General features: G+C 45.7%; 1 protein-coding gene across 1 annotated transcript; it reads right to left on the bottom strand.

Moving 5' to 3' along the window:
- Nucleotides 1-3,451: 3,451 nt before the first annotated feature.
- On the bottom strand, nucleotides 3,452-4,396 carry LOC116627451 (olfactory receptor 6N2-like). The gene has a single exon (XM_032397216.1). It carries the CDS (start codon nucleotides 4,394-4,396, stop codon nucleotides 3,452-3,454), a length of 945 nt encoding a protein of 314 aa, XP_032253107.1.
- Between the last annotated feature and the right edge of the window lie 7,303 nt (nucleotides 4,397-11,699).

Raw genomic sequence — 11,699 nt, 5'->3', positions numbered from 1 at the left:
CACTTAAGCAGATGTTAAATAGACAATACAGTATCGTTAACTATGGCCACCAAGCTATACGTTAGATCTTCAGGACAAAGGGCTCACCCACTTTAGTGTACCTTATTTTATAGCCTAGCATGCGTTTAATTCCATGCGTGCTTCAAGTCAATCCGTATTTTATGTGCCTTCAGTGGGTCGGTTCTGACAATTAGTATCTTTAAATGATTTATATCCTTACTTAGGATTTATCTATCTATCTGGTGTATTATTTACTTGGGGGTGTCGGATGTCTTACTTTGGCAGTGGGAGTAATCATTTTGCTTATGGTTCCCCCACCTGATTATGGGACTTCCTCCATAGGGACAGTCCCCTTCTAATCCATGGCATTGAGCAGAACGCACAAAGGGACGGGGGGCTCCCAAGCAGGGGAGCAGAGCAGAGGGCTGGCCACACATGCCCAGGTCCTCGTCCAATTTCACCGATCAGATCAGGTCAGTGGTTCTCAGACTTGACCTTGCTCCAGATCATCTTGAGGCTTGTGGAAACACAAATTGCCAGGTCCCACCATCAAGCTTTCACATTCAGGTAGGTCTTGGATGCACATTCTCACTAAAATAAAATTCATTATTTATGGTTATGGTTTCCCCAAGGAGATTCCAGGTGACTTGCTGAGCCTCATTTGCCCCTTGGTTAATCAATGCCCCCCCGCCCACTTTTTGGGAAAGCTCAAAAAGGCTGTCACTTGTTCACTAAGGGAGGCAAAGAACTAAAGAAATTACCTATAATTTCTTATTTTTAGAACTTTATGACGGTGGAGAACAAAATACCCTTCCACGAATGACTCTGTAGGCTCATGTAAATCCTGTTTAAAAGGATTTTCTGCATCTGGCCTACATTTAAGTGAAATGTTACTTCTGGGTTCACACAGGCTCTGAAAAGCCAACAGGTGGCAGGAATGGCAGAGAAAGCGAAGACTCGGTGCGCACCATCAGACTCTGTTTTGTTAAATGCTGTTCTTTCCTCTTGATCGGGAGAGTTGACATTTTTGAAATGAGGTCAGACTCTTCATCCACTAACTGATCTTGGAAAGAAATGCATCCATTTTCCTGTTGTGGGAAATGTAATGAGAAAACGGACACAAAATACTCCAGTATAAATGGCACGTCTGCATAAGAGATTGTGGGGTTAGACAGGAGCTCGGGATGGTTCCACGGAGGAGGGAACCCACTCCTACCTCTGGATGGCAAAGTAGAAACTGCAGGACGCCTGGGGCCGAAAGCTGGCCAGAGAAAGCGTCGTATGTGCCCCATGGCAGGCCACGTTCTCTGTAAGTGGGACATTTATTCTGTGGGAGAGGCAGGCCCCCTGCAGACTCCCATGACCCTCCGAATTTGCAGGCCACTGACCGCATCTCCCGCTGTGTGGCACTTGGTCAAGGCCACAGACCTTCAGTTTCAGGTCAACACGGCAACTTAGAGGGCATGCACCCTGGTGATATGGTGGGAAGGGTTAGAAACCCTTGGTGCTATCCATTCCCAGCCTATTTCTAAATTCCCATGTAACTTGTTCAGGTTATTTCCCACCTACCGACTTCAGTTTTATCTTCTGTAAAGACAAGAGGGATTTTGAGCAGATGGCTGCTTAGGCCCTGCCTAACCCAGGAGTTCACCTACATGCAGAGGGTGTCTACTCCAAGTAAGTCTTCAAACATTCTATGGTGGCTTAACCTGGGATTGAACCTTGTTCCCTTGTCTCACCAGGATAGGCCCTTCTGGTCCCGCATCCACTCCCGCAAGAAAGCAACAATCGCTTTGGCTAGGGATGGGTTCGATTTCTGCTGTTGTTGTTACTCCCCATAAGATTAGCCTTCATGGTTTAATAATATTAAAAGGATTTTCTTCTTACTTAGGACCCCCGCCAAAGCTCAGAGCAGAGAATGTAGTCCAGATCTGGGCTGGATGGTCAGGGAAAATTGACCTGAGGCCAAGGCTACATTGCCCTTAGAAAAACCTCAAGTGGGACAGTCTATCTTCACTTAATAAGTGGGGATTCCCAAACATCCTATAGCTCTAGTGAGGATTACTGATTTGGGAGGGACGTCAGTGCTACTATGTCACCCCGCATACATTTTCCTTCCAGTAAAATAAGTTAAAATAAACACCAAGTCATCCTTGCATTAGAAATAAAGTATCTCAACATCATTAGGAAAAAACTGGAAACCCAAAACCCATTCACTCTATCATTTTTTCTAAAAGGCTGCCCAGAATTATTTTAAAAAATAAGTTTTCTTTTTGTATTCTCAGTAGAGTTGCTACCGTGTTATCCTGAGACAAGGCGTCGCCTGTGAGGATCCTACAGTTCCACTTCTGGTCTGAAGGGAACTTTCAGAGAAGTCCCATCTAGGTCCCCAGGGGATTAGGATTCCAAGGTCTGAGGGTTGGGGAAATATCAGAATCAATGTCTGCGTGGCTACTTTACTTTCCCTCAGTCCCTTTCTGCCAATCCAGGCACTGCTTCCCTCCAATTTCATGACCTCCCCCCACCATCAAGGGACATAGAGCAAAACTGAAATGTTTATTTCTTGGTATTAGTCAATATGTCACTGGTGGTGATGGAGGTGGTGATGGTCATGGTGGTGATGGTGGTGGTGATGGAGGTGGTGCAGCGGGAAGAGAGGATGGGAAGGTGGGAGACAGGGAGAGAGATGGAGGACCAAGTCTTCAAAACAAAACTGCAAACTCTCTGAAAACAGAAATCATGCCTTCTTTTTATTATCTCCTCTTGGTTCCCAGAGCTAGCACTGCACTCATAGGAGTCCATCCCTGATGTTGCCCGGATGACTAACTGATGATCTCAAACTCACAGTGCAGGACATATTTCTGTGACTCACTTCTAACCATCAGCACCACCAGCACCCTTATCTCTAACCCCTGGTCTTCCCCTTAAGAGAATAAATTCCCAGCTACGGCTTCAACCTTTCTTGTACTGCAGGATTCCAGGAACATGGAGCCGTGTGCTTCTACCAGCCATCTGCCCATGGTTTCCCAATCCACATCTGAACATTCACCTTAGAAGTTCTTTCGTTTTTCATTTGGTAATCTTGTTTCCCTCCTTTCTTGGAGCTTCTCCAAGAATCCCATCTGGAACATAATCCCACAGTCAGCTTTTGTTCTTCCAAACTCTTTCAAACACAGTTCCATCTCTCTAAGTTCTAAGTTTGCCTAAATATCTGCACCTGTATCCTTATTTTTGGTTATTTTTTTCTCAGATATGTCCTTTCACCCATGTTAGGTAGGTAAGGGTTCAGAGGTCATGTCTCTCTGATCTCTACAATGTTCTCAGTTTGCCTCAATCCAAGACTCAGTCCACTTGAATTGGAATATGGAGTGTGTTTGAAAAAATTATTTGATTGATTGTTTGATCGACTAACCAATTAAATCCTACAGTCACCATATGACTCTGTAGATCCTCAGGGTCCCTTCAACATAGCCCTAATCCTCTGGGTGACCCTTCTGACAGCCTCCTTCACCTCCTTGTTGCGAAGGGTATAGATGATGGGGTTGAGGAACGGGGTGAGAAGGGCATACACCAGGGCAATACGCATGTCTGTGCCCTTGGAGCGGCTCTCGGGTGGCCCCACATACACCATGAAGGCAGAGCCAAAGAATAGGGCCACCACGGTCACATGGGAGGAGCAGGTGGAGAAGGCCTTGGCCCGGCTGCCAGCTGAGGGCAGCTTCAGCACAGCCCTTAGGATACCCCCGTAGAGTCCTAAAATGAGCACAAAGTTGCAGCCAGTGGCCACGCCAATCACGGTCCCGTGGACTCGAGCGTTCCAGCCCATGTCCACACACGCCAGCCGCATCAGTGGGGCCAGGTCACAAAAGTAGTGGGCCACCTCTCTGAAGCAGAAGGGCAGACTGGCTGTGAGGCTGGCCGGCACCAGTGCCGCAGAGAAGCCGGCCACCCACGTGGCCCCTGCCAGCCATAACTGCACCTTTCTGCTCATGAGTGCGTGGTAGTGGAGTGGGCGGCAGATGGCCAGGTAGCGGTCCAGCGCCATGACCCCCAGCAGGTAGCACTCGGTCATGCCCAGGGAGTGGAAGACATACAGCTGGGTGAAGCACAGCGCTGCCGGGATGGGCGAGCGTCCACGGAGCCACGTGCGCAGCAGTGTGGGCACTGTGGTGCTGACATACCAGAGTTCCAGGAAGGAGAGGACACTGATGAAGAAGTACATGGGCGTGGACAGTCCTGCATCTGCCTGCACCAGCACAATGATGAACAAGTTCCCTGCCAGCGTGAGGAGATAGATGCACAGGGTGCCCAAGAATGCCAGAGGCCGAAGCGTGCTGGGGGCAGGGAAACCAGCAAGAAGGAAACTCTGGGTCCACGTGTGGTTCAGCTGGTCCATGACTCCTAGGAACTACTTTGGGATCTTCCTCTCTTTGGAAAATGTTCCTCGTGCCAAGAATGCTAAGTGTGAGCACCTGGTAGGATCTTGAACTTCTCTACCCAATGCCACTCCCTTTGCAATAGAAGAGTTGCATTCCCGAGGGAGACTTGGTCAGACCCACATCTTAGAATCTGTTGTTGACAGGGCTGCAACTGGAAGCCAAGGCTCCTGATCCCAGTTCAGTCCTTTTCTAATTTATAATATTGGGTTCTAGAGAGTCAGGTACCTGGATTTTGTCCCTATTCCGCCATCAGGAAATAGGAGACATAGGAAAATTCCTACCTCTATCCTTCCTGTACTTTCCAATGATGAAAAGACCAGCAAAACTGGGGTGTGGAAAAGAAAAAAGTCATCCCCTAAACATGACTGTCAGGGACTCTTTCTGAAGGCCCCGCTGGCTTGTGGACTGTGCCCACAAGCTCTGGAGGGAGAGGTGGGGAATGACAGAGATGCAGGGGCCCTGAGAACAGTCCCTGACATCTCAGGTCCATGGTGCCCGATGGTGGCTCCCTCAGCAGATATGCCGTGTCTTTTGAAAGATGATCTCCACAGGAGAAATGCACCGGGAATTCTCATGGAGAAAAACCATGAGGTCAGAAGTCCCAAGCAAGAAGTCCTACAGTATAAAAAGAAGAGACTTCTCTGAATCAGGGATTTGGCTTTGGCACATGTTCTGTCACTGAGCAGCAATGCACACTTAGCCAAGCAACTTCTCCTCACATACCCTCCACTTCTTCTGAATTGAAAAAAAAAAAAAGATTTGCACAGATGTATTCTAAGACTTACAACACGGAAAATATATGGTTCCCTAAAGTCACTGAAAAATTTTGGGGGGGTAAGGGTGGAGATAAATGATCTACACTAAGGTCCCAGAGTTCTCCTCCCACACCCTACACCCTAATGGTCTCCCCTAGGCAAGGTCAATGCCCTCCCTTCATCTTCTGCTTCCCTATGCTCACCTCTGCTGTCCCATCCCTGCCCATTACAGGACTGTTCGGATGACATTAACACTCATAGCGTCCTCCTCAGCATCCTTTTTACCCCAAGACTCTCCCCTACTTATATCTCATGTTCCTGGCCACACTGGTCTCCCTGGGCTCCTTGCTATGTGCTCCCCGGGGTTGCTGGGTGTGACTAGCTCTCCCCAGGGGTTCCTCTGAGGCAGGAAGTTGGGCACAGGGAAGTGAGGCAGATCTGCTCTATTTCTCAAGTGACTTTTCTCAACCTTGCAACCCTGATTGTTGGGCTCAGAATCCAGTCTCAGGGACGTTGTCTCCTGTGGACCACTACAAGTTTTTGCAAGTTCCATATAGCTTTCTCTGAGGAGAGCCAGCCCATCTCACATAATCTTGTGCACACATGGATAGTAACAGAAGTGAGTGTCATCTTTCTAGAAATTGCCTTGTAAGACTTCTCAATCAGCTTCATTTCCACCAAAGACAAGAGCTGGATGACCCAGGAAGACTGAACCATCAGTTTGCCCATGACTAGCCTTGCCATGGTTTGAGAAAGGTCAGCAGCCACAACATCCTTCTTTGGTTCCCTTCCTGTCCATGACAACCATGATGACCACCGCCAATGGCTGCCCATGTCCACTATCACCCATTCACTGAGGCACTCATCACTGCATGTCTGCTCTGTGCCGAGTGCTGGCCCAGACCACTGCCACCAACTCCATCATCCCTGCCATCACCCCTTATACCACCACCACCATTACAACTACGCAGGACATGCACGTGCTGCTGATCCAGCTTCCTGTCATCACTCTCAGGTTATGACCATCAGCATCATCTTCATAAAGGTCTTGCAGTCAGCATATGAACCCTGACCTCAACTGGGTACCATACATATGCATGCACTGGATGGATATAAAGACCATATAAATGAAATCATTAACCCATTGGAGAATAATAGATCTGCCTCACTTATAGATGCAAATGTGGTTTAACATTTAGGAATCAGAGACACAGGATAAGAGAGTAGCAAAACTAAATGGGCTTTCAGGACATTAACCATGAGAGATTTGCACATACCACGTAAACTTAGAGCCAACCATCTTATCTCTTCAGGTCAACTGAGAAAATCTGCCTGACAGAGCTAGAGTAGTTTACTTGGTTTTGAGAATTTTACTTTAGAAAACAATGTTAACCTCCAGATCAGAAGAATCTCTACTTGAGTAAAAAATTCTCAGATGCTTGGGAAATTAAAGGTTCTCATACAGTCATTTCTAGCCCTGAGTCTATACTCCATGTCACCTGAACAGCTGACCTTCCTCCAGGATGGACGTTTGCAGCTGCCATTTGACAAAATTGCCGCACTCCCCACAGTCCCAAACACCAAACACCCCTAATTTGCAGTCTTACTTGTGGATCTGTGAGATTCTGAGACAGACCTCCCCCGTGCTCTGTAGGGCCCTATTGTTTATCAACCGGCTTGGCAATAAGAGTACATTACACTGACTGTTTGCCTTCAGAAAGTAATCGATGTGACACACACATGCGTTTATAAGAAGTTTATACACAAACACAGATCGATGTAATAATTCGTGCTAAAGATTTGGCAGCATTCGAGTTAAAAGTAGCAAGAAGAAAGACTAAAGGTTGGAGTGTTACAAGTGTACGCTTTGCTTGGCTGAGGAAGACATTTATTTTCTTCACTTCGTCCTCCACCTGCAGGACGTGCTCACTTAATATTGATTCTGAATTAAAAATGGAGCAAGAGCAAGAGGTACCTTCTGATGCCTCCATCAAGTATTTACAATGTAGCAAAAGAGAACAATATAGCAACTGAGGACCTGCCCAGGCTGTTAAGTGAAGAAAGTAGGATTTCCAAAGTGTCAACATTTGACAATATGATTGTTAATATTTGAAAAAAAAAGCCTATGTACAGGAAGTGGTCAGAAATAAGAGATGAGTAATTGTTTAAAACAATTGTATAAGTGAGTTTTTATTTTTATTCATCTACATATTCTGTATTACGGACATATTTATATATAATATTGTTCTTCAAGAAAAAAAAAAGTGATCCAAAGGTTAGAAAAGGTGTTCTCAAAAGCAGCTTAAATAGTATGAGGAGAGGGAAAATCACAATGATTCTGTTTTCATTAATTAAATATATTTGTTAATTTTTTTTCATTTTCCACACTATTAAGAAAAATATGAGATGTATAAAATATAATCCCTTTCCTCAAGAGACTTAATTTGGAGACAGACCCCAAAATAGGCATTTATAAAACAACAGGGGCTCTTAAATGTATGAAGAGATATTCAACACGACTCATAGTAAGATTCATACAAATTTAAATACATTAAGGTACTCTCCTCACCTTCAGATTGACAAAGATCCAGAAGTCTAAACCCACCCTTTGTTGGCAAGCCTGCAGGGAAACATTCTTGTGCATTGCTCATAGGAGTACAGAATAGCATGATACATTTGGAGGAAAATCTAGCAATACTTAGGCTCACTACACATTCACTCATGCACAGCAATCCCACTTGCAGGAATCTGTCTTACAGATATGTATGCACGCATATATGAAATGATGTGTACACGAAGTTATTTGTTGTAATTCTTTTTGTAACGGCAAGGCTGGAAGCAGCCCGTGAACCTTCCAGTAAGGGACCGGTTAAATTAAACACACGATGGAACACCATGGAGCCATTTACCAAAAGGCCATTTCTACAGCGATATGGAATGATCTCCAGAGCACATATGAGAATATTCGTATTTACTTGTTTTTGCATGAAGAAAACACTGCAGGGTTGTAGGAAACACTTAGGGTAGTTGTTTCCTACAGTGGGGATGAGGGCTGGCAAGAGATAGGAAGGGGCAGATGGACATGGATCAGAGAAATACTCTTCTGCATATACATTCATAATATTTTTTTAATAATGTAGATATATTATCTACTGAAACAAATATTTTTAAATACATATTAATATAGTGACAAGGTGCAATCATATATCCTGGTTTGCCCAAGCGAGTTCTAGTCAATGCCTATTTTCCAAAGATAATTATTAGTAGTGCCCCGATTCATTCTTAAAAATATCTGGGTTTATTTAATTGATAAACTATATAAGCATCTGGGTGATAGAATGTTAGCTTTAATGCTACTGCAGAGTTTGTGGTCTGAATATGTATGTATATGCACACATACATATCATTCTCTGGCTCCTTCCTTCTGCCATGTTGACATCAGCTTTATCACTCCAGAAAGAGAAAAATAAGTCAATAACGTATATATATATGTATGTAGTGTGTATATATATATATAGTATATAGAAAGATATGTATATGATCTAGTATCTAGAAATAATCATATATACTTATATATAAGTATATAAATGGTATATATAATCTATAGAAATAGGTACACATACACAGTATATATAGAAATAAGTTTACATATGCAGCATTTAGAAATAAGTGTATGTACTTACTTCTCTCCTTCTGGAGCAATAGCACTGATGTTAACATTGAAGAAGAAAGGAACCAAAGAGTTGGCCCTGAGATATCCACCCAATGAGTCACATGGATGCATGACTTCTGACTTCGTTCCGCATCATAGCAGAAGAAAAGAAGTGATATTTGTAAGACACAATGAGGTGAACAGAAAGGCTGCTTGCTGACCCATGCACACAGCCCAGGGGGCTGATTTCCTGGGGCTCTCGCTTACCCCTCAAAGGGAGATGTGTGGGGAGAGGAGTCAGTCGCTCCCCTCATGTCTGCACCTGGCGGGAAGCCCTGCTCTAGGGACAACTGGAAAGGAAAGACCTCCAAAAGCCCATCAAGTAAGAGGGAGGGTGAGTCCAGAGCACTGCCCTGATGTCCACAAGAGGAATGACTGCTGGCTGGGGTTGGGAAGGGGACCTCCTCCCCGTCATCCTCACTAGGTCTTCAGGAAGTCCAATCGTTCATTTATTCCCTTTTCATTTACCGGTAAATGGACAGACACGCAGGCTCCATACGAGGAGTCAGGGTGGGACATGGGCTTCCCTGAGTCGTCAGGTAAGCACGTCTGTCCCCACGGTGGGATACGGTCCCTACGGCTCACCGCATGGTACTGAAGAGTAGGACCTGAACATTCGCCAGGGATGCTTTTGGCCTGCCACCGAGGCATGCGCTGACCTGTGAGCTCCCCTAAGAGGAGCTGAAAGAACACAGTGCAGGCGAACAGAAAGACCCCAAAGCCATGCATTAGGGCAAAGGGTTAATTTTGCAAAGGCAGGGAGAAACGCACAGGAGGCTCCAGGGGGATTTTGGAAACCTAGACCCAGAGAAGATGCTTGATTTGGAGTCTTACCAATTCCACTAACCCACACGTGACAGCCATGGATGATTCACACAAAATGGGGCTCGCTCAGGGAAGGGAATTCCCACTGCAGAAAGCTATGGGGCAAATTTGAAATAATAATGACCATCTCATATGTAGTGTGTCTAGTCTATACGCTTTCCAAGTATAAAATACAGTAACCCTCACAAGAATTACTTAAATAAGATTCCACTGTGGTCCTCATTTTCCAGATGAGATTGAGTGCCTCGTCCGAGGTCATGGAACAAGAGAGTGGTAGAGATAATGGTTGATTGAATCAGGGACACGGGCTTCAAAGGCCTTTCTGGACCCACTACACTGCCCTGCCTCCAGGATGGTAAGGCTGCTTTATTATTTATGGAACACCTCTTCACTCTCAGGGACACTCAGGGTTAGGCACCTTGTATGTGTCGTTTCCTTTAATCTTTGTAGAATGATGTGGAGATCATTATAGACACGTATAACATCATGAGAAAAATGGATGTTTGGAGAGAGGTTACGTTTTTTTACCGGCATAAATAGAAGTGGCAAACTGCGGTTTGGACCAGCACCTCCCCGTCTCTGTTCTGGGTTCTCGGATCTCAGGCCCTGCTTTCTCTAAGAAGTGTGGCAACCCCAGAATCCAAGGTCCCTGAGCAGGAGGAATGTGAGCGGCCAGGCGCTGAGGCTCTGGTTGGACAGAGAGAGCAAGGCCGCGGATCTCACCAAGGTCACACCCGCCAGAGAGGGCCGGGACCTGGGGTCGGGTCCATGTCTCTTCACAGCAGCTCCAGGAATCTTTGGGGGTTTTTTTGTTTTGTTTTGTTTTTCATTTTTACAGAAAAACAATTAAAAACAATTTTATGAGGACAGAGACCCGTCTCTGCCATCCTGCAGTCCTGTCTTTGTCCCCAACGAGCCACGCATCCTCAGCAGGGCCTGTCATTTCCCTGGCCTGCAATTCACTGGTCTGAAGAACAAGGAGACTGAATCTCAGCAGAGGAACTAGTTGGGAGCCAGGGGAAAAAGAGGATGTAAGGAGTGACCGGGGCTTCTGGTCCCCATTTCTACTTTCTATTTGAGTCTGTTTTCTACTTTGTGCATATCTGCTTCCTATATTACAGTTCTAATGTTTGTTTGTTTCTTTGAAAATATGGGATCAGATGATTTCCTGGACGTCTCCGCTGACTCTTCAAGAGGGTCTGTTTCTTGCTAGGCGAGGCTGCAATTGCTGAACTGACATGAAGAAGGAATGAGCATTCCCATCCGTGGCTGCCTGCCCACCTGTGGCAGACACAGGCCAGGGTGCACCTGAACAGGTGATAGGATGAAGCACCCTCATCAGAAGAGTCAACAAGAGTCGGGCCTCAGGCGTCTGGATTGGGGTCCAGGAACCAAGGGCTGTCTGAGAGCCTAACTGAACTAAAAACTCCTACTAATGGCAGGGGGGCAGCAAGGATGGGGAAACAGGTCTGAGCAGCAAGGATGGGGGGCCGGTCTGAGACCTCTGACATACTAATGACTCTTCCATTTCTTCCACGTCTAACACAGAACCCAGGTACATTAAGAGGCTGAGGATGAGTTTTTTAGTAGATCCGGTGCCACAGGCCAGGGCAGGTGGAATCACCGTAATGCTGAGCCCCAGCATTTTCTGAATCTGTTGCCTTTAATTGTGTCTCCCACTTACCCCCTGTTTGTATGTCTTCCTCTCTGTCCCTTCTGGGCTGTTGCTAATCATGGAACCCACCTCCTTACCTACCTATATTGGTCCTTTACCTAAAATGTCCTCCTCCCCCCCACCTCACCTGGGCATGACCCCTAGATCCATCCTTTTTGTAGACTAGTCATATAACATTCTGAGCCTCAGGTTCCTTATGTACAAGCTTATAGACCCACTTCAGTGGGCTCTCAAATAGCATTTCTGCTATTCTTACTAATTTGTTGGTGGTAGATATATAGGTTTTGAATAAA

Source organism: Phoca vitulina, unplaced genomic scaffold (genome assembly GCF_004348235.1).
Source record: "Phoca vitulina isolate PV1807 unplaced genomic scaffold, GSC_HSeal_1.0 scaffold97, whole genome shotgun sequence".
NCBI classification, from domain to species: Eukaryota; Metazoa; Chordata; class Mammalia; order Carnivora; family Phocidae; genus Phoca; species Phoca vitulina.
This window is presented reverse-complemented; position numbering and strand designations above follow the sequence as displayed.

Bases quoted from the DNA above. Each gene is read 5' to 3' on its own strand.
- LOC116627451 (XM_032397216.1), bottom strand. From the start codon at position 4,396: ATGGACCAGCTGAACCACACGTGGACCCAGAGTTTCCTTCTTGCTGGT.